The sequence below is a fragment of the Scomber scombrus genome, chromosome 21 (assembly GCF_963691925.1).
Source record: "Scomber scombrus chromosome 21, fScoSco1.1, whole genome shotgun sequence".
In the NCBI taxonomy this organism is placed as follows: Eukaryota; Metazoa; Chordata; class Actinopteri; order Scombriformes; family Scombridae; genus Scomber; species Scomber scombrus.
The window spans coordinates 1,294,395-1,318,382 of NC_084990.1; the positions used below are offsets into that span (position 1 = coordinate 1,294,395).

At 37.9% G+C, this 23,988-nt stretch overlaps 1 protein-coding gene across 14 annotated transcripts in view; it reads left to right on the top strand.

Annotated features, from left to right (window-relative positions):
• The first annotated feature begins 4,580 nt into the window (after positions 1-4,580).
• atp6v0a1b (ATPase H+ transporting V0 subunit a1b) overlaps positions 4,581-23,988 on the top strand; it is a 29,679-nt gene continuing 10,271 nt past the window's right edge. The window contains exons 1-20 of one of the 14 annotated variants that reach the window (XM_062443061.1): positions 4,581-4,697; positions 5,004-5,082; positions 5,229-5,326; positions 5,792-5,920; positions 6,195-6,277; positions 7,232-7,436; positions 7,509-7,624; positions 8,250-8,343; positions 9,737-9,949; positions 11,023-11,173; positions 12,301-12,440; positions 12,639-12,802; positions 13,955-14,045; positions 14,229-14,347; positions 14,546-14,762; positions 15,605-15,712; positions 17,276-17,476; positions 19,841-19,858; positions 23,380-23,497; positions 23,658-23,829. In XM_062443061.1, the coding sequence (XP_062299045.1) occupies positions 4,581-4,697; positions 5,004-5,082; positions 5,229-5,326; positions 5,792-5,920; positions 6,195-6,277; positions 7,232-7,436; positions 7,509-7,624; positions 8,250-8,343; positions 9,737-9,949; positions 11,023-11,173; positions 12,301-12,440; positions 12,639-12,802; positions 13,955-14,045; positions 14,229-14,347; positions 14,546-14,762; positions 15,605-15,712; positions 17,276-17,476; positions 19,841-19,858; positions 23,380-23,497; positions 23,658-23,829 (2,633 nt within the window). The remainder of the gene's footprint in view (positions 4,698-5,003; positions 5,083-5,228; positions 5,327-5,791; positions 5,921-6,194; positions 6,278-7,231; positions 7,437-7,508; positions 7,625-8,249; positions 8,344-9,736; positions 9,950-11,022; positions 11,174-12,300; positions 12,441-12,638; positions 12,803-13,954; positions 14,046-14,228; positions 14,348-14,545; positions 14,763-15,604; positions 15,713-17,275; positions 17,477-19,840; positions 19,859-23,379; positions 23,498-23,657; positions 23,830-23,988) is intronic. The other 13 variants (XM_062443063.1, XM_062443065.1, XM_062443067.1 and 10 more) reach the window with 13 other exon arrangements.

Below are 23,988 nucleotides of genomic sequence, written 5' to 3' on the forward strand. Positions count from 1 at the left end.
GTGTTGATAAGATTATTTTTACTCCTTGAGGCAGCTGGCTTTGCGAGATCACAACATCTCAAGGCCACTATTGCTTCACACTTGGCTCTCCTCGGCCTGCGACTGACATCATTTCTCCAACGGTGACAATATTAACCTTTTTCTGGGAATGCAGGCAACTGTTCAGAGACGATGGTCCACATCCAAATGTTCTGGGACGTTAAAATGCTGTCTGCAAACTTTTCATATCTCCAGTTCCCTCTTGCCATCCTCTCCCTTCCCTCTATGCCCATTTCCTCTCCCTATATACCTAACAAATCTGGCCTCTTGAATGTGAGATCTCTTAGTAATATGTCTTTTATCCTTAGTCATTTTACTGTTTCTAATAGTCTGACTTTTTTTTAATGATTACTGACATTTGGCTCATATCAGCCTGTTTCTCTGAATTTAATACCCAGAAATCAATCCTCCATGGCTCAGCTGAGATGAGATGTACCTCAAAGTTCTGTTTTTGGTTCCCTTCTGTTCTACATGTTATTCAGAAGCATACGGTTTATGCTGACTACTGTCAGTGATATGACATTAAAACTCACTGATCCTAGCAGCCCGGCAAATCTTAGAACTTGCCTCTTTGATATTTTGGTGTCCCAAAACTGCTTTAAATTTGCCTTAAGGTTCTATTCAGTCCCCAAATTAGATCAGTGCTTTTGGTGCTAAACTTGGCAATCTTTCAAATAATATTAAGTTGGCTGCGGGTAAAATTTGATGCTCTGTTTTGATGATCAAGTCAAAAATGTTGTCAAATCATGTTTCTTCCGTCATTTTTTATCAGTTGCTGATTCATAAAAAGTTTAACACTCTTTTATTTATTCTCAGCTTGATTATTGCAACACTCTTCACTGAGGTATCATCCAGTGCTCCTTCCACCATCTCCAACTGGTACAAAATGCTGCTGCTTGATTTATTATGAATGTGTGCACTCTTGACCATCTTTATCTGTGGATGGAGCCCTGCTGGTTACTGTGAATGACTAAGAGTGATCAGGCATGCTTATAGCATTTGCTATTACAACTCCTACACTATGGAACTCTCTGCATACTGAACTCAGACACACTAATTCACTAGCTTCTTTTAAATCTCTTCATAAAACTTTCCTCTTTGTAGTAGCTTTTGAAATATTTATAATATGCTTTTATTTGATCCTATTCTACTTTCATCTGCCCTGTCTGGTTTGCTTTCTTTTTTTTTGGAAAGTGCTTAGCAACATTGGTAAGAAACATACCAAATAAATAAAGTTTATTATTACTATTGTGTGGGTGTGTAGTGTACTTCCCCCTGAGGCTACTGTTAGCTTAATTCATCTAGCTTCATCTGTTAGGGTTGGACAAATTACACCTTTATCATTCCTTCCCCCCCTTGATTATAAAGAAAGTAAAGCAATGAGAGAATGGACAAAATGAGACAGGGAACAACAAAGGTCCCTGGCTAGACTCAAACTGGGGATATTGCAGTTTGTGATCAGAGCTCTAAACTGCTATCACCAGGTTGCAACAATTTCACTTTTATCTTACTTCTACATGAAATCCAGTGACCTCACTCACTTTATTCCTTACATATTTGAACCTGAGCAGAGGTCTAAACAGTCAGAACACCTGGTTATGTAGGGAGCTTTACTGTTATCTATAATGTGTTCTTTATTTGGCCAGACAGATGTCCACTCAGTGTGCTCTGTGTTCATACTTGTAGTTCAATTTCTGTTTTGGATGTAATCTATCAGAGGCTAGGAAGAACTGTATTTCTGTGTCATATCTTCTCCTGTTACAGTTAAACTGGTTCATTTCCTGTTGGCATTTTAGTTTGGCTAACCATCTATTTACTCTGTGTTCCCTGTGCCTCATGTGCCTGGTCCCTTAAGGCCATGCTTGCCTGTGTTATCTGCCTGTGTTTTGCTGTGTATAAGACAAATTCACTTCATTTTATACTCCACTGTTGAAAAAGAAAATAAGAGATGAGCGATAAGAGTAAGAGAAGCTTAACATAGATACAAAATGTATATCAATTTAAAACAATATGTGACTTCTGTGTTATAATAATTTACTGTCTATTAACACTACGTGTTTCCATTTTCCATTTGATGTATGAAATGCAATCTATGTGTGTCTTATTTTAATCCCTATGTGGTATGAATGTGGATGACATATTTCAGTTCAGTCACCATGTAATGTAACATTAGTCCTGGATCAACCATTTCAAATCCCGGGAATTTATAGATGTGCTTCCGATCGGTTCTTTCATAATAAAACCACAATGAAGAATCCATTCGCAACATTTTTTGCACAATTTCAAGCACCACACTGGGGGAATGATAATATAACGCATTTAAAATGTATAGGTATCATCATTATATTTGGAGTCAACTTCAATAAGTAATGCGCGTCACCACTGAAGAGACGCCATGCTTTTATTGTGACAGGGTGCATTTCCGGCGTGCTGTTTAGTATGTGGGTGTATCAGGCTGAAGCTGCAGCGTCCTGACCAGCGCAGCATCCCTCATCCAGCACTGCAGCTGCAGGTCCCCGGGGTGAGTTCATAATGAAAAAATGACACATTGTCAGCATGTTTGATGTGATGAATGAAGTGTTTAATCCTGCCAATGTTGAGCTTATGAACAATATAAATTCTAACCTGATATTTGGACGTGTGGGCTGAGAGGCCGATGATAACCGTCAGCTATGTCCCCGTCACGCTCTCAGATGATGCAGGCTGTGTTTCACATGATCCAATGTCTGTTTGTAGCATGAACTGAGTCTCTCCCGCTCTCAAATAAGAATAGATAATATTATTGGGTAGCCTTTGAATCAGCCTGGAATGAAATCTCAATCATATACTGCTGTTAGTTATATAATGGTCGCACAACATGCGTGTAAAATGATAGGAAAATAGCGTTTTATAGTCCAAGATGATGTCCTGTTGGATAAACGGACTGGGATTGGGTGTGAGGGATGAGCAGCATCATGGCGTCCTTGAGCAGTGAAGGGCAGAGGAGGAGGAGGAGGAAGGATGCTGCGACAGCTTCCACACAGCTCGACGCTACCAAGATAAACTAGTATTATATGATGATTCAGAAACGACAAGTAACGACAAATCATTATTTAGAATAATACAATTGTAAGTGATGATGACAAATGATGACTTGCAATGTATAATCCTGGTATGTCGGCTGTGATTGCGTGTGGACATCATGGCAGCTTGTCTATCCTTCCACTTCCACTCCAGATTTAGCTTTAACATCCTCTTGTATACACAATACAAACCAGTAATGAATGGATTATGAAAGTATCTAAGCTCTAAGATTCTCAGGATGTTTAATGTCTGTAGTATTTAGAGTTACTTCACGACAAGCTTACATTTATTCTAAAATATTCTGTATTTTCAACCTTTCTTTAATTGCATAATGTAGGTATAATCAGAAAAAAAACTCAAAACTGAAATTACAAACATATCAACGTTGGTTTTGACTCAGAGGCCTTATACAAGACAGGGTCTCAACATCACATAAAACACTTGCTCTGGCTTAGTTAAGCACCTATTATCTAACACATTTACAACAAATACAACCACTAACTTACTGTAGCACATCTGTCATTTACTATTGACATGTTTCAGTTTTATTACAGTTTTCTGAGAAACAGTTATTCAGTACATCAAGATAATAATCAACAGATTTGTTTATGTTATACTATTTCACTGTAGTATAGTATAGTGTAGTATAGTAAAACATAGTATAGTATAGTGTAGTATAGTAAAACATAGTATAGTATAGTGTAGTATAGTAAAACATAGTATAGTATAGTGTAGTATAGTAAAGTATTGTATAGTATTGTACAGAATATAGTATATAGTATAGTATAGTATAGCATTGTACAGAGTATAGTATATAGTATAGTATAGTATAGTATAGTATAGTGTAGTATAGTATAGTATAGTATAGTGTAGTCTAGTATACTATAGTATAGTATAGTATTGTATAGTATTGTATAGTATTGTACAGAGTATAGTATAGTATAGTATAGTATAGTACAGTATAGTACAGTATAGTATAGTATAGTACAGTATAGTACAGTAAAGTATAGTATAGTATTGTATTGTACAGTATTGTACAGAGTATAGTATAGTATAGTATATTTTAGTATTGTACAGAGTATAGTATAGTATAGTATGGTATAGTATAGTATAGTATAGTATAGTATAGTATAGTATAGTATAGTATACTATAGTATAGTATAGTATAGTATAGTATAGTATAGTATAGTATTGTATAGTATAGTATAGAAAACAGTGGAGTATATAATAATATAATAAAATATAAGACAGTAAAGTACATAGTGTTGCATAGTAAAGAACAGTGGAGTAGAGTGCAAAACAGTAGTATACTATGTTGTGTAGTATTGAACAGTATTGTTCTCATTTGTATTAAAGGATTACAATAAACAGTTCTTCTAGAAAATAATCAATGAATATATTTTAAAGATCTAATGGTTTTATGTATTTTCCTATTTGCAGGATTTTTATTGTAGTTGAAGTAGAGTGTGGTGGTCATCATGGGGGAACTATTCAGGAGTGAGGAGATGACCCTCGCTCAGCTGTTTCTCCAGTCAGAGGCAGCCTACTGCTGTGTCAGCGAACTGGGAGAACTGGGCATGGTCCAGTTTAGAGATGTGAGTATGGATGTTTGGATAATGTCATGCTTTGTCTCTCTCACACTCTGCTACTTCTAAGTGATATTACTCCTCTGTAGGCAGAAATAATCTCATTAATTAAATTAAAACCTAGTGAAAAAAGGTGAGAGCTTGAGATAAGAAAATATGTGTGGTGTTGCTTGTGTTCTGCCTGCCATATGACGTCACGTATGTGCTGGTGATATATAATGAAATCATTTAGAGTGGTTTCTGTTCCTTTCCTGGAGTCTTATTTTGAGTTTTTGCCTAATACCATAATGATGAATAACTTTTTTCTACTTGTAGCTGAATCCAGACGTAAATGTGTTCCAACGCAAGTTTGTGAATGAAGTGAGGAGATGTGAGGAGATGGACAGGAAACTGAGTAAGTTATGAGACAAACTAACACTCAGGCCCAGCCAAACGCTCCTGACTCTGATTCAGTCAAGCTTCAATACCTCATCCTCAATTGCTACTGTCACATGAAGACTGGTACTGTGTTGCATCATGTGTATTCTCCATGCTGAACAGGGTTTGTGGAGAAAGAAATCAAGAAAGCCAACATCCCAACTGTGGACACTGGAGAAAATCCAGAGGTGCCATTTCCAAGGGACATGATCGATCTAGAGGTAATCAATCTATTAACATAATTATATTGATAAACATAGGATGCAAAGAAGATTTATGGAGACCACTAATGATCCTTACATAATATAAATATATATACAATTAAATGTATTTCAGGCTTTAGTCAGTCAAAGGGAAGTTGAAAAAACCTTCCAATCTACTGGTTATATGGTCTTTGTCAGTTCATAGAAAGAATGAAAACTCTAGACAGCAATGTAGAATAATGAAAAGTTAGTCTGGTGCAATTCTATATTTCACTCATAGTTAATAGCAAAAGACCAACAATGACTATCAAACACACATGTTCCTTCATTACCATGAACACACACTGTGGTTTATTTTGACTCACCAGAGCACCAAATGTGGATTCATCTGCTGTTGAAAATAGTCCCCAGTAAATGTACTTTTACCTCCTGTTTGAGTAACGTTTGTCAAGAGTGACCAGTTGTTATATGACATTACAACAGGCTACCTTTGAGAAGCTGGAAAATGAATTGAAGGAGATCAACACCAACCAGGAAGCCCTGAAGAAGAACTTCCTGGAGCTGACGGAGCTCAAACACATCCTCCGTCGAACACAGCAGTTCTTTGATGAGGTTTGTTTATTTCCCACCACACACCCAGGAGCACCATCTATCATTGATCTTGTGTGTATTCACCTTATCCAATGTTATCCTTTTATATTTGATTTAATTTCCTGTCTTTAGTAAGTTTATAATAAATCTCCACACTGTCAATGAACCAGATAATAATACTAGATAAAAAGACATGTCAGTTTTATTCCAAAGCCTTGCATTGAGTGAATAAAACATAATCTTGTATTTGTTCTAATGACCAAAGTAACAAGAGCCCTCTTAATGTCTTTGACAGATGGAGGATCCCAATTTGCTGGAAGAGTCATCAGCCCTGATGGAGGGCAATGAGGGGGGCCGTGGGGCCCCGCTCAGATTGGGGTAAAGCTGGGAGCTGCATTATATTCTCTGATAAACATAGTGTATGAAAGTGACTGTTGATACAGTTATATACACTGCAACACATTCTGAAATTTCACTGGTCAGTAGGATGTCCTTGAAAAAAATTTAATTTAGTATCAAAATTTCTTCGTAAAATTGTCCCTCTGCAGATGAATGAAGATAATTATAATCAGATAATAGATGAATTATAAATAGTCATTATAAATCACATATAAATTACAGGGAAAAAACAGTTACAAAACAGCAAATTCACATAAGAGGGAATTGATGTCATCACATCATATTTATCAATTTGTAATCTTTTTTTTTTTTTTTTTTTAACAATAAAGAAAAGTATGCTTTCCAAAAATGTGCATCCTCGTGCAAACAAAATATTGCTGAAAAATACAAAAATATTGCTCCATAGTGCTACCAGTGTGTTTTATTAGAACTTTGGCATAGAGGGTTTCAGTTGTTAGTAATGTGTATCTTTGTATACATTACCAATGTGTTGGATAACTAGAAAGATCTCAAAGGTTACTGTAGACTGTTGGAATCAAACATACAATTTAAGCAAATCGGTGAAAATGTTTTATAGAAATATTTTAGGACAAGAGGAGAAAGTTACTGTTATGTCGCCTCCTGCTCTTGCCACTTACTGAAATAAAAAAACATCTATGGGAGCTAAGTTCAGCTACATTCTCCAGTTTCCATTCATGTATATGTAGATTGCGTCCTGTTTTTCGTCTCTTCTTTCTGTAACAAGATTAGAAATAAAAAGCTGCAAGCAGGTCAGCTAGTATGGTAACAGTGTCAAGTAGTAGTGTAAAGTAGTCATTGCTATTTAGATCATCTGTATTTTTTACATAAAATAAAAATAGGCTCACTCTCCACATACTTTTTTTATTCTGTATTATCTACTCTAGATACATGTATTGTATTGTTGCTGTGCAGGTTTGTGGCTGGTGTGATCAGCAGGGAGAGGATTCCCACGTTTGAGAGGATGCTGTGGAGGGTGTGTCGCGGTAACGTCTTCTTAAGGAAGGCTGAGATCGAGGACCCACTGGAGGACCCGGCCACGGTCAGCACACATGGCATACAATCACACAGAGTAGCAAATAGACACATTAAGAAAAAACATAAGTACAAAGCTGCATATGTCATTTAAACACATATAATACTACACATTTTGACATATGGGAAAGTAGACAACCCATCTGTGAGTTGTGAGTCTAGGTTTAATAACTTCATCCCTTTCCAACAGGGAGACCAAGTCCACAAATCCGTCTTCATCATCTTCTTCCAAGGTGACCAGCTGAAGAACAGGGTGAAGAAGATCTGTGAGGGGTAGGTGTTACAGAAGAAGACATGTTTGCCTGTCATATCCAAAAAGTGTGAAAGTGTTACAGATTTGAGGTCCAACAGTGAAAATGAAAATGTTTAAAGTTGAGGTAAAAGGTTGGTGTGGTGGAGATCACAGTGGGATCATAAGAAGACATCTCTGACCACAGAAAACCTTCAGTATACCAAAAAACCTTGTCATAGTAGGAAATGCAAAGGTGTTACTGATAACATTAACAATGGCGCTGTTCTATTTAAATGTCATGGTATCCCCCTTTTATCCTTTCTCACAATCAGAGGAGAAATCTAGTCTGGGACTTTGCTCGGCACAGAGGTTTGACTCAGGGTTTTTAAATTCTTGTAGTCTGATCCCAGCTCAAGTTATGAGAATGTGACAGTGAGACAGCATGTACACTACAAGGAACCTGAAACTGAAGCAGCTAAATGGAATTGATTGATTTTATTATCTGTCACCTTGTTTTGACTGTCATCTGTCAAAAATGCCTTCGGTGAAAAAGGTGCATTTGTCATCACTTTGGAAGTTACCTCATCTGCTGTCATATACTGTATATATGCGTGTGTGTGTGTGAGAAGCTATGAGCTGACTCTGTTGGTGGGTGTGTTTCTCCAGGTTCCGTGCCTCTCTCTACCCCTGCCCAGAGACCCCACAGGAGAGGAAGGAGATGCTGGCTGGAGTCAACAGCCGCATTGACGACCTCCAGATGGTGTGTTCTTCAATACAGTGGATCTTTACTTCACATTGCTAGCATCAAACACACATTAAATAAACAAAAAAGGATGAATTAAAATGAAAGTAGATTGGAGAGAGGGACAACCAGTTCTCACTGAGGGGGTTGAGCTTGAGGTTAAGCCTGCTTATTGTTTTAAATGTAATAAATATCGCAAAGGGTCTTTGTACTCTTTGTTGCAAAGCTGTCACCTACACAACAAGAAATCAATCCAAAACTTTGCACAACAGGATGCCTGTGTTCAGGCTCCTACTCACTTTTCCCTGATAACATTTATTTCCAACCAAATTACAAAAGCCCTTCGAGTGTAGGCAAGTTTTTTTCTGTGCATTAGTTCTTATCTGTGAAAGACCTTTGTCCTGTCTCAAAGTGTTGTGGGTCCCCAAAGTTTGCCCATATTAAGCCTGGAAATAAGCCTCTGTTCTGCTTCAGAGGTCTGCTCTAGTCTGAGCCTGCCAACCACATACAATGTACTACCCTCTACTACAATAGAGCATTTTACTCAGCTGTACATAGAACATGACATTCTGTGCGTAAACATGAGCTAAGTCTGACAGCCAGCACACTAAGATCAGTTTATCTCTATCACTGTCTGACACACTTGCAACCATAGATCTGAAGAAGTGTAGATCACAAGCATTAAAGTAATACAGAAATCTACAGAAGCCCAGAGAGACCATGGTGGCCAGGTGCAATTATTTGTATTTTTTTTTCATGTGGTCATGGAATGATTATTTTGTATCATAGTTCACCTTCAGGTTATATCTTGTTGGCTGTGTATTCATTGTGACAAGTCAAAGGTGACCTCTTCTTCTTTGAATCAACATTTGACTAAACAGTCTCATCATAAGCTCACTTGTTACAGAACATCTGACCATATCACATGGTCTTCATCAGCAGAAGTGTTCCATTCAGCTGTCATGAAACTGTAGATATTTCAACTTAAAACGTTACAACTTGTATGTATAAAGCCGAAAGCATTGTTATTATATTTCTATAATATATCTATATGACTGACATTGTGCCTGTAGTAGGCACAGTACATATCTAGTGATAAACCTGTTTTTATTTAGTGATTACAAGAAGACATAGATCAATTATTTAACAATCATTAGTTAACTAATGCATTATCATGAGTAAACAAAGCTTTTATTGAGACTAATACATGTTTTAATCTAATACACAGATGGCTATTAAATAGAAATTACACAAAGTCAATTTGTTAAAGGAGATACTGGAAAAGCACCCTGCCATTTTACTTACTGACCAGAGGTCTCTGTACCATAATGACTACTGATTATCATCACTGCACTACACCTCAGGACCAGGATCTACTCTATAACTGAATCCCTCCACACTGCCAATTCAGGTGCTGAACCAAACAGAGGACCACCGTCAGCGAGTGCTGCAGGCCGCCTCTAAGACCATGCGGGTGTGGTTCATCAAGGTGAGGAAGATGAAGGCCATCTACCACACGCTCAACCTTTGCAACATTGACGTCACCCAGAAATGTCTGATTGCTGAGGTGTGGTGTCCCGTATCAGACCTGGACTCCATCCAGTTCGCTCTGCGCAGAGGGACGGTGAGTTTGTATTTATTGGTTTTGTTTTTATTTGATTTACACTGATTAAGTGATCAAGCTCAGATTCCTGAGATTTTTGAAGTGTAGTAGCAAAAACGTAACATGTCACAAATTTGTTTTGATCTGTCTTATACTTTTATTTTTGCTGGATTTTATACCAGAAATGTGACTTCCACCAGAGTAAAATGTGATGCTATTTACTCCTCAGTCTTTCCATTCCAAGCTCTCTGTGGACCTGCTTCCTGTTGTTTTGTGCTGTCACTGCCTGCTTATTGAGTTTATATTGTACTGTGGGTGCTGCTGAACGGGGCAACATCATGATACAGTTACACTGGTATGCTTTGGCTTCTCTCGTTCAAACAAAGGGAAATTTGTATTATATGTACAGCAGTTTAAACCAAGGTCAAAGGAATAGGTCGCTGCCAGAGAACTTTTTGTGCAGGGAAATATAAACAATAATAACCTTTTTCAGGTGGTTGTTAGTCACACGTTTCTGAGTGGGCAATTACCATGGCAACACTCAACTGACAATACAGCTGGTGAAATGAGACATTCTCTCAACCTTTATCACGCACAACCGACTGGAGAATGTCTCGCTGTATAGCCTATGAATTGATACAAGGTATTTTTCCCCCTTTCCAACAAATCCACATAGTGTTATCTATCATCCATCAACATATTTAAGCAGTCTGGCCCATTAGAACAATCAACATATGGGAGGACAGCTTGTTAAGTTTGTGTTCTCTGGATGCCCCTGGTTCTGGAAGTATTCAGAAACAAAATAATACAAACTTGTGGCCATTACTTAAATGTATAGGGTTACATTATTATCCTTGACATGAGGATAAAATCTAAAGACATTTTAAAATAAGGATATCAATTAGGGAAAAACACATCGAGATCCAGGGACCCCTCCCACTTTGCACCCTTTTGGTACATTAAGTACACAAGTTATAAGTTATAATTAAATACCAAGAACATAAATGAGTGATTCCTTAGCAAAAAGGAATTTCATTCGTCGAACTGAAAACATGTAGAACATGTGGCTGATAAATGAATGTTTTATGTGACAGGAGAGGAGTGGCTCTACGGTGCCGTCCATCCTCAACAGGATGCAGACCAAGCAGACTCCACCCACCTTCAACAAGACCAACAAGTTCACATCAGGTTTCCAGAACATCGTTGACGCCTACGGCATTGGGAACTATCGGGAAATCAATCCAGGTTATAAACAAATTCACCATTTTCTACAATTTAGCACTAATCATATTAGATTAAATTTGAATTAATGACCCATATACTTGTACATTTCTCATGCAGATTTACAAAAAAGTCAAAAGCTCAAAACTCATCTGGAAGCTATGCAAAACTACAAAAGTAATTTGAATGTCAAAGAGGGGTTGATTTAACTCTATCGTCATTTTTTGTAAAACCTTATTCTGTCATACACTGTTTTTGTCAACCTCATCTGCAAAGAGATCCAGGCCTTCATTTTGTAAAAGGTTTTAGGTTTAAATGCTAAAACTAAATGTGTTGGAAAAATCTGAACTGTATCCCTTAGAGGGTCTTTTAGTGCAATCAAACACTAAACATGACTTTTTTTAAACAACCAAATCATTAAAATTAACTTTCATGAACTGAAAACAAACTGTGAAATACAAGCTACACCTGTAGTCTGTGAATGTAGGGTTATACCATGTTTACGTTACGTAATCAACATTGTCGTTGTGGTAGCAACTTGTCAATCACATGTTACCTAACCTTGTAAGGAGTTACAATATGATACAATAACATCATAGTATATCACAAGTATGGCCTCAAGGTGCTGGGCTATTTTCTGGGCTTCAGTATAAGTTTCTTGCTTTTTGTCCAAAATGATAAACTGTTAAAAACATATACGCAGTACATTATATTCTCTCACATAAATCATCATCATAATTCAGCTTCAGTATACTGAGCCCAAATCAGCTGTTCTTACACATCGTTATATTTCATCATACTGTACTTCAACCAGGCATGAGGAACTCTCACCACTTCTTTTTGCTGTGACATTGGAACCTTTAGCCATTGCTATTCATCAGAATTTTAACATATAAGGAAGAAGTATTGGCTCAACAATTGAAACATGAGTACTATACGCTGATGACACACTGGTCTTGATATAAAATAGGAAACAAATGAAAACAAGGACAAAATAGAAGCAACTTAAACAGTCTTTCTTTTAAAGAAGATGAACTCACTGGTGTGTTTGACATGACTCTCTCATGACATCTGAAACTAAATATTCGAGTGGTTCTCATTGTTTGAGCCTCATTATGTGACTGGCTTTTCCTGTTTGTCACCTGTTACAGCTCCGTACACCATCATCACCTTCCCCTTCCTGTTTGCTGTGATGTTTGGTGACATGGGTCATGGCGTGCTGATGACCAGTGCTGCCCTCTACCTGGTAATCCGAGAGAGTCGGATCCTTTCCCAGAAGAGTGACAATGAGGTACAGTAACAGAGCAACACATTAATTCAGGAATACAGTAAAGCAATACTTCACAATTGTGAAAAAAGTTGTGGTTGGACAAATGTTTCTACAACAGTTCCTGAACATGCAAACAGTAAGACCAGCCAATTTTAGTTGTAATTAAAGGAGTGTTTATTCTATTTAAATCCTTCAATCTGTGTATCAATTTCTCTGTAGATGTTCAACATGGTGTTTGCTGGTCGTTACATCATCCTGCTGATGGGGCTCTTCTCCATCTACACTGGCGTCATTTATAACGACTGCTTCTCCAAATCACTAAACATGTTTGGCTCTGGATGGAGTGTCAGGCCAATGTTTGGCCCAAAAGGAGCCAACTGGACGTAAGTCTTCCAATTCTGCTCCACTGTCTTGATTTTTAATAATTTTCTCTACTATTAATCAGTTAGAGTTGATCGTAAAGGAATATTTCATGTAAATATAGGCCATGAAAATTGTCCCAAAAAATTAAAGGAATAGTTCAACATTTTTGGAAAATAATTTGCTTTTTTGGGAGTGAGATGAGAGGATCACTGCCAGTCTCATGTCATGAGAGGAAGGTGGGAGGAGATTAACCTAGCAAGGTTATTGTTGTTTTGACATTTTCATTAGTTTTTATTTTTATTTAGTTTTTCAGTTTGCTTTTTTATTTCAGTTTAGTTTTAGTTAGTTTAACAAGTAATTAAGTAGTTTTAATTTAGTTTAGAGGAAAAGTTTTTATTTAGTTTTAGTTTTTCAGGTATTAGGAGGAAAGCCTTGATTAGGATGAAATAATGCTGACACTGAGGTAAGGTTTGCTGTGTTTGTGGTCTCCTGCTTCTTTGTGAGAACTTCGAAGGTAGACTTTCACATTAGTGGGATTTTTCCCTTTTAGCTGTATTCCACTAATGTTCCCATCACTCTTCATCACCACACTTTTACTTTTATCTACTACGGGTCTATAGTCAAAATATTCCCATATTGGTCTGTGACGTTTTCTGCCTGGAACAACTTCTTCTCTCTAGAAAATCTTAAATTGCACGTTAAGCATTTTCTTCTTGTGCGTTATGCAGCAGCCGCTATGCTGCCACCTACTGGTAATAGCCTGTTATCTTAATAAGTCAAACTGAACCGGATACAGTAAAAATGGAGAAAACGAAAAGAAAAGAAAAACTAAGCTGATTTTATCTGCAATTCAGTTTAGTTTTAGTTAGTTTTGTATTGTTCATTGTAGTTTTTATTTTGTTTATGTTTTTTTAGATAACATTTTTATTTTTTTATAAACATCATCTCACTCACATATTTTCCAAATGTTGAACTAGTCATTTAAAAATGTGCTAACAGCAAAAGTAAAGCATTTTGTTGGTTTTACTTTTTTATTTTGTTAAAGGAAAAGAAGGGTAAAAAAAAAACCCCCTAAAGTGCCTAAAATGTGTCCCTTTAAATCCCACAGTGTGTAAGTAATCTGCTACATTTCAATTCATTTATATTTATATTCATTTCCTGCTGTGTTTTAGGTCTGAGACTCTTGATGGAAATTCAGTATTACAGTTAGACCCAGCCGTTCCTGGCGTGTTCGGTGGGCCTTATCCTCTGGGAATTGACCCGGTAAGACCTGCACTATAAAACAACTACAATCAATAACTGCCTGAACCACAGCACAAACTTTACCTTGATTTCATGTTTGTATTCAGTGTTGAAAACAAGGCTTGTAAGTCACATTGCCATTGACATATTGGAGTTTATTTTGAAATTCTGCGTTGTAACCTGTTGTGTGTGTCATCTCTGCAGATCTGGAACGTTGCCACCAACAAGCTGACCTTCCTCAACTCATTCAAGATGAAGATGTCTGTCATCCTGGGTGTCATCCACATGCTGTTTGGAGTGTCCCTCAGTCTCTTCAACCACCTGTAAGTGCGACACTCATGACCAATGCTGAATGTTAACACCATATAGTGATTTATTTCCTTCTAGGAATTAATATGGTTACTCAGATAGTTTTAATCTGTTCACTCAGATAAACATATCTGAGTTTTCTGAAATCAGCTATGTCTATGGTCTTATTGTTCTTCAGTTCTTAGTTCTTTATTGACTTCACTGCACTGCAGGTACTTCAAGAAGCCACTGAACATCTTCCTGGGCTTCATCCCAGAGATCGTCTTTATGGCCAGCCTGTTTGGCTACCTCATCTTGCTGATCTTCTACAAGTGGGCAGCCTATGACGCCTTTGACTCCAAGGATGCTCCCAGCCTGCTTATCCACTTTATCAATATGTGTCTCTTCAACTACAATGACCCCACCAACAAACCCCTCTACCCGGGACAGGTGCCTCCTTCCTCATCCACCCCTCTGCCTCTCCCAGCTTCCTGACCCTCCCCACACCTAAATGATTGAACGCTGATAGAAAGGTGTACAGGACTAGCTACAGGACAGAGCTGTTGGATTTTGAGTATTGGAATACTCTACGTTATTTTTGTAGGATTTATTCTTAGTGACATGAGACTTAATCTTAGGGCCTCCTTTTAAAGTATGGTATTTCCAACTACTGTGGTACCCTTTACCCTGGTAGCCATTCCTACAGTGCAGTCACATCGTATTAGTTTTTCATTGATTCCACTCTACTCCAGTACATTGGATGTAAAATTAATCTGATTAATTTGGTTAAAATCTTGATTGTTTGAATTTTGACCTGATCAGAATTGTCAAAGACAATCCTTAATTGCTTTAATGTTACTGGTGTAACAATGTAAAAATGTAAAAGTCAACCAAAGGGAGGTTTATTCTAGAAGACCACAACACTTCAGTTTACCAACATTTGTCTGCTAGTTAGTGTTAGTTTCTTTAGTTGTAGTTGACCAACATTATAAGCCAGTCTTTATTCTTCGTTCACTGATACTCTTCAGATCAATATATTACCATTAATAGATAAATACACATTTCTGTGCTGTTTTTGTGAAAAAGCAAAGCTTTTACATTGTAGATGAATTTCATGTAACCATAGATTCAAATATGAAGCAAAAGAAAGGTAATTAGCCATGTGGTGGGGTTATTCTGTAGGAAGTGAGAGGGAGTATGGCATTAAGCCTCAGCAGGATCTGTTCAGCATCTTCTGATCACTGCTACAAGTCACCAACACCATGTTAACCTCTCTCTGTTTGAATCTGTAGATGGGGATCCAGGTTTTGTTGGTGCTGATTGCCCTTGCATGTGTACCCTGTATGCTGATTGTGAAAACTATGGTGCTTCGGCGTCAGCACCTGTGGAAAAAGCACCTGGTATGTGGATCTGACCTGCACCTTTAATCTTACTGCCACCTCTGATGTATGACAATTATAACCTTTGATATAACCTTTTTTTCACTCCTACTCTGCCATTCATTTCAACGTACATTGTATCGTGTAATGTGGTTGGTTGTGTTGCCATGAAATAATGCTTAAAGCCTGCCTTAGAAGCGCTCTGATATTTTGATGGGAAATTTGCTTGTAATATTTAACAGTCTCAGGGCACCCTAACAACTGATGAACACCCTAACAACTGCCACCTGCATTCGGCTAGTCTACCTTTGTATTTGGAGAGTATCTACCCAAAAGACTATACATCCAAAATGTACTGATAATTTGACTTCATTATGGAAAGAAATATAGCAGTCTGGAGTTCTCATTACTCTTGCTGGTTCAATTAAACCTCAAAAAGAAGACTTAGACTGAACAGTACCAAAACGAGAAAGAAACCAAGTTGTGTGTTTACCAAGTTCAGTCCATAATTCCCTGATATGGTATTCGTGATTTTGTTGTTAGTCTGCCAGTCTGTAAAGTTTTAGCCTGCAAAAACCATAACAAAAGCCATATCAGTCTAGCTTCACTTGGGGAAAAAAAACAACACAGCTTTCACTGGTTTAAAAATAATTCTATTACTTTTTTCTTTCCAAGAATCTAAATGTTATCATCATAACGTATCAAAACTATTTGAATACGTTATGTCATTCGTCCATCTTTTACATTATCGTTTTGTAATACATTTCGTTAGTCAAAGTTTGTGTTTAGGTTACTTTTTTATTTAGTTTTGGTTTCATTATAAATGTGTAAAAAAAGGTTATCAATGAATATTTTAGACTGATCAAAGCCCACAAGTTTTGATGCCATTTTTAAAAAATGGTTAGCTTACTTTAGCATGCCATATTTCAGAAAAGGTTTAAATAGAATGGTAAGCTTACTGTATCAAGCACTTGACAATGCACATACATACATTTGGAGTCTTAATGCTAATGCAATATTAACATAAAGCAAAAATTGCTAGCTAATCTTCATTCAACATGTTAGCAAACTAACATTCTGGGTCCAAATTAGCCACCAGAGCTGACTAGCCTGCTAGTTGGATGAGGATATTGCTGCCACCACAGTGACCCAACAGCTGATATTGATTCTATCCATATTCAGACCAGACTTGTTTTCCATTTAAAGTTTTACAGTTACAAGTTTACTTTACTAAATTAAGTCTTCAACAGTGTTTGCTGAGGTTTAACTCAACCAGTGAGATGATTCTGCCTTCCAATAAATGCTTGGTTAATCCAATCTAAATCTATAGGAATAATATCAGTAACTCTGTATATCATTGAACATTTCAATTTTTGCTACCTTTTATTTAAAAAAAAAAAAAAAAAAAAAGAAGGTATCATGTTTCACAAGTGGTGGATTTATTTTATTTTGGAATGAAACCCTTCACTCACAGTTCTGGGTGCCCTTTTTACTTGCACTAACAATGAAAGTAAATGAAGAAGAGAGCATGTAACCTAAGGCTTGCTTTAAGCTAGACACAGCTCTTGTGGCTTTTGTATCTAGTCCCAGAAGAGGGAAGAAACCCCAGCAGAGAATCTAGAGCAGTCTTTAGAGCAAACAGGCGTGTCCTCATCATGCACCGGACTCACCCAACAGGGCACGCAGAAGTTCGGAGGGGTGCGGGTGGGCAACGGGCCCACGGAGGACGAGGCTGGCATCATGGACCACGACCAGCTCTCCCAGCACTCAGAGGAAGGAGATGAGGTAAGCCCACTGAACATCACTAGCATCAGCCTCTTGGGCAGGGTTTCAAGATGTATGATCTCAATATTTTGAATTGTTTTCAGTAGGATTATGATGTTATATATGCTTTCAACTTTGTGGATTGTTTTGGAAAACTCAAAGGGAGTACAACATATATTTTAATAAGTAGAGATCCATTCAAAGTGTATGACAATATTTATTGAGGTATGCAACAGAGAAAAGTGTTGGCAATATGGTCCATTGACATGAACGCACATATGAAGACAAGACTTAAGAAGGTTGAGCTTTTTTTTCAATGAAACTAGTGAAAATATAAGGAACACATAGCAACAGCATTATAACATGACTTTGCTTGGAGAAGTGTTGCTGCAGTCAAAACGAGTCCATCAGTGAGCAGTAAATTGATATTTCCAACATTTGATATAGTGTTCTGTCTTCCTGGATAGGAAGGCTATTCAAACGGTGTTTACAATAGATGTTGTACTATAATCTATTGTATTTGGGCTTGTTAACAAACAATTAATCTGCTTCATAATCAGTCTTGTTAGTTCAAGAAGATAAGCTAGAGCCCCAGCGGTCAAAATTTGATTTGAAATCCGTCTCAGCCCATTCACCAACATCATGCTTTCCCTGGTGAACCTCCATATCAGACAGAGTCTTTTCTCCTGGGTAGTAACAGGAGATGGGGGTGATGTGGCCACAGCTGAGTGGAGAGAGTAATGGAGGGCTGGGGCGGACTGGAGTTGATAAGAGATGGATTTTCCATTTCAGAAACATAAACAGCAAGCTAGTTTTCATGAGAGCCAGTGAGTGGAATAACTGAAGATACAACCAAGTTTTTCTATCTATGAGTCATACATAATAAATCATAAGTGTTTATGTTGTGATAACATATTACATAACTGTAATGTAATCATTATTCCAAGCAAAGGGGTATTCCATGTAGGCATGGCTTATCAACAGGGTCTAGGAATTTCATATTGCGTAATGTTGGGTGTAGCAAGTGACTATAAAAGTACCAGGCTGGACAACTTACTGAATACAAAAACATCCAGGTGCCAGTCTGACAAAAGTGATTTGCTGGCAGTACTTTCATGCAGATTGTAAATGCTGCCAGCCTCCCATTTCACAAATGATTCCCACTTGTAAATTTCAGATAAAGTGTTTCTTTTTTATTAGTTAAATGTGTCAAAATTAACATGAGAGGAAATGATCTCATGTTGCAAATCACAGCTTACATGTTGCAAAAGTTGGTGAGGTGTATGGAGTATAATCTTTTCACCTATATTTTTTTATATTTTATGCAGCTCTTCTGAATTTTGTATTATCATTCACAGTGCATACACTGACCCTTGAACCCTTTTTTGTGTATTAGTGTTCTCCATGGGCCTAAATCTGAAACCCCAATCTGACCCATGGACACTTCTTTAAATGATAGGCTTTTTAAAATCGTATATCTTTATCTTGTCATAGAATAAAATCATTTTGTCAATTTGTCAAACTTGTTTTGGTTTTTTAGCCAGCCAAAACTACAGTACATGTGACTATTTTGACTTATCCCTCTGCTACAGCTCAGTGAAAATACTAAAAACACAATCTGTGGATAGTATAAGTAAGACTGCTGTACTGAAAATATTGTAACATTCTAAGATACCCAATTAATTGGTGTAGACTAGACTGATGAATCCTTATACTAGCATCAGCTGAACTGTAGAATATGTTTTTATGCAGAAAAAGGACTGTGCATTCTGACCTACGTAGTTACTTCATTTAAGGTATACCTTCACAGCCATTATGGAGAAGAGGAAGGGTCACAGTGATATGTAACTCTTCCCATGTATATGCAGGATTTCACAAGATTATTGTGTTATAGTAAAATAGACATGAAAAGAATCTGAACCTATACTACTAATTGTTCTGCCAAATTTGAGACATAAATCTACTTTATTATATATTATATTAATTCCACTATTGACTGTTGTTGCATTGGCTACACACTGTCTCTTTCCCTCATCCCACCAAACAGTGTGTATCTATTTGCAACACATAACACAAATGGATGCAGGTGATTGGCACAATCAGAGAGTGAAAGACATTTTCCAATACATTTAAAAAAATGACCAATCCAAAACTTGACTGGAGTCCAAAGCCTTATGCACCAAGAGGGCCTAAACCCAACCTGAAATCTGATGCTTTGTCAGGGCCCAATGGGTTTGATTAGTGTGATTATTTATTTATTGACATAAAATGCAAAACAGTGATCCAAAGAAGGATGGAAGCCTCTGGATCAATGCAGTTGAACTCATTTTTACCCATTAGGTCTTGACCTTTAACACTAACCTTTGACCTTTGCTTACTTTCAAGCACTCAGAGGAAGAGCCGGTAAGAGTCTGAGTCTGGTATCCTCTCAGCATGTCTGGATGCTGTCTTGCTTATGTGTCTGATATATCTGTATGTACCTTTAGTACCAACTGGTGGTCTTTCTTTCTGTTCTTCTTTGAACTCTGGTTGATCTCTCTAAACCTCCTGTACTCCTTTACTGTCCAACCTCTAATGCCAGGCATGCGTATCTGAGGGATAGTAAATGTATGTTTGTATGTGTGACAGAAACTGTGAAATGCCAAACTCGCGGTCATTTAGTCAGATATTCATTCTGTAAGCCTTGATTTCAAACATATTCTACAAGTGAAAAACACTGCTGACATGCAATTGTTTTACGTGTTACCAAGGCAATTGTTAACAAGGAACACGATTTTTCTTGAGGGCCCCTTGTGGGAAAAGAAAATAAGTTCAATCAATTTATATTGTAATAACATTTAGAAACTCAGAAATGTATGAAAGATTTTAATTTGAAGGGAGTGAAACTGTTTTACCTTTGTGGCAGATGTGCTCACTTGTAAGAAATGAAAATCTGAAGACTCAAAACACTAAATGACCTATTAAGTTGGACATTTTTGTAGTGTACCATTGACCGTAGCTATCAAGACCACTTAAGTTGAGTTGAGACAAGTCAGAGTGAAACAGTGCCCATTCAGTATTCTTAATACTATTGTCTTGTTCCAGAATCAGACCACACAGTACTTTTGCTGTTTGAGATGTTCTCTATGTCAGTCAGAGCTCATTAAGTCAGCAGATCACATGATCTTGATGCCAATGAGACAAAGACAGTGAGACGAGTCCATGAAAAAACACATCCACAAGGCCGAGACAAGTCCGAGCCAAAACAATCTTGAGACTGTGATGAGTACAGCATCTCTGCTCTTGAAATATACCCTAATTTAAGTCAGTGTCTAGGACTTGTCTTGGTCTCCGGTACGACATCCCTGCTTCTTAAATACCCTCTAAGGACATTTTCACATGTATACAGTAGTTTGTGTACTTTGGTCTGAATCACTCAGTGAGTTGTTCCCTTTGGTTTTGTTTCTTTTCGCACAGAAATAAAATTGAAGCGAACCAAAATACATCACAAAAAGCCCATTGAGAATTTCCACTCTGCTTATTGGTCAGATGTTACTGAGAGAGCGAGAACATAAACACAGGAATAAGGTCTTGTGTTCTTGGTGCACACTCATATTTATGTTCTGCTGCCTCAGTTTTCTTTCTCAAACACAGCTCTGTTCAGTGGACCAGTCACATCCACTCTTCTTCAGCTGCTGACTGAACATTATGAACACTGCAGTGTTTAATGTGTTGTTTGTAGAAGCTGGTCGATCTAGTCATCTGCCCATATATCAAGAAGTCAATGTACTTTGTTGTTAGTACAGGTCAGACCTCCATTTATTCTTGGGCTAGCTGCTAACAACTATTGACTTCACTCATCTGCATCCCTGAGTGAGTACTCCTTGTAGTTGGTTCAGATGGAGATTAAACGAACCTCTCCAGAAGACCAGGTCCTCTAAAGGATGTTGTGCAGTTGGTTTGGCACATGGATGTGATTGCCATGTTCACATGTTCCCAAACAATTTGTACCAAGGGGGAAAACCATCCAGAGTCTGATGTAGCCAGACTACACAGCACTCATTTTGGATCAACACCTGATTTTCTTTTGAACTCTTTGAAAGGAGTTTGTTGATGCTGAAAACTTTTTGAGCTGTTGATTTACTCACTCCATCACAGATTCAAAGTCTTCCCTTTTGTAAATTCACATTGTGACATCACATGACTCTATTCAGTTGAAATGTTTAGTACAACATTTCCAATGAGAGCCATCCGCCTTCGTGTGCTTTGCCATTACGGCATGTTAGCCCGTGTTGTTTTCATTAGCCACTTGTGTCGGAGACCCTTTGAATGGGAACAATGAGTGCTGCTTCCATGAACTCTATTTCATGGGTCCAAGGACAAAAGAGAAGCATGGAAAGAGGAAACCCGGCCAGCGCCAAGCCAAACCCAACAAAAGCGACGTCAAGCAATAGATTCCCATGTTTCCCCCTCCCAGCCCACTTCATACAGGAAAGGCTAGCCTTGCTCCAGGATGGAGAGAACGGAGGAACCCTGTTGATTTTACAGTACACAAACAAGTCCCAGTGCTGTGATCCTGCAGTGGAAAAAAGAAGAAACAAACCCAAACAAGCTAAATGACTTTGCTCCTTGTTTTCTGCCTGATCAGAGCTAAAGGCTCTGATCAGGCCCCAGACAGGGGTCAAAGGTCAGAGCAGCTGCTCATTAAGATGATAACAGAATTTCCATTCCTAGCCACTTCCACTGTTCTTGGAACAACTTTACTGACAGTACAGTTATTTTGATTAGCAACATTTTGAGCAGGAGAGTGTGGTGATACAGATCTGTCATTGTTAAGTTAAAAGTGAAGTGTTTGTTTCACATGGCTTAGTTGATAAGCTATGATGACGCATGTGTGTGGCTGGACATTTTTCTTGTTTTAGTTCTTTATTCTTGTTGTGTTTACGAATGCAGTTTGTTTAAAACATGTTCTGTTTAATTTATACTTTCATTTTTTTTATTTAAACAATTAAAATGAAAACAAAGATTCAGACAAAAACACACACACAGTAATAGTTTAAGTAAAGGTTACGCTAGACTAAAATCTGTATTCTTAAAGGAGGAGATTGATTGGAGCAAAGCAGCAGACTGAAGAATCAATATTTTCAAAGGTGCACATCACAGATTTTAACCAGCCAAAGTCAGTCTACTAGTCGTGGTCTGTACTACTCAGACTGTGAAAACAGGTGTATAATGTCTTCTGTGGCTCTGAAGGAGCTTTGTCAAGTCTGAGACATGACATCACCAGGTATTTTGGCCTGGGTTTGGAGACTACACATTTATGACAGAAAGCCTACAGTACTAACAGGGTGTGTGGTTTTTGACAGAGCACAAAGTGCTGTTTACCAGGCAAGGAGGACAGCAAGAAAGATGCTATGAAGTATAAAGTGTTGGATCCAGTGATTTTGGAGCTTGACTCATACTAGGAACTACAGCAGCTCCAATTTTGAACTTTCTTTTTAAAATCAGTGTCTTTGTAAGTTCTCAGACTTTATGGAAGCAAATTACTGGATACTGCCAAATACTAAATCAGTGGAGAATCCCATTACTGTTGCTTTTATGATATTGAAGAAAATGATAGAGCTGCTGCTGTACACATGTATTTTGTGGACATTAACCAGGTCACTACTGTGCATGTTGACATGTTGTCCAATTAACCTGATTTGTCTGAGTAACCTGATTTCATGTGTGCATGTTTAACTATGAGTGTTACCTCCCTGGATAAATAAAGGTTAAAAAAACATGGATGAGTGAGCTTTGTCCAGTGAAAATAGTGCATGTAAACAAGCCACTGAAGCAACACCACATACACTGTTGTAACTCCTAATCAAGCTATCAACTTAATGCCCCCAAAATCCAAAACCATGTTGTGTATGATAAATAACCGTTTTGTCTCTCCACCACAGTTTGACTTTGGTGACGTAGCTGTCATCCAGGCCATCCACACCATAGAGTACTGTCTGGGATGCATCTCCAACACTGCCTCCTACCTGCGCCTCTGGGCACTCAGCCTTGCTCATGCACGTGAGTATAAGCACGAACACACACACACATGTACAGTTTTATGAAACATACTGTATGTTGTGAGTTTTAGTGGATGCATCAGTTCAATAACAATGTATTCAAACTAATATGAATATTTTTCTGTAAACTTTGTTGTGTGTGTGTGTGTGTGTGTGTGCAGAGCTGTCAGAGGTGCTGTGGTCTATGGTGATGCACCTGGGTCTGTCCTCCCGTAGCGGGGGCGGGTTCTTCGGCCTGGCGATCATCTTCGGGGCCTTCGCCACTCTCACAGTCGCTATCCTGCTCATCATGGAGGGGCTGTCAGCCTTCCTGCATGCCCTGCGTCTGCACTGGTTAGAAACACACACAAACACAGACACACACACACACACACACACACACACACACACACACACACACACACACACACACACACACACACACACACACACACACAGATGAAATACCGACACATGTATGGCCTAGATCAGTAGTATTCAAATAAAATTCAC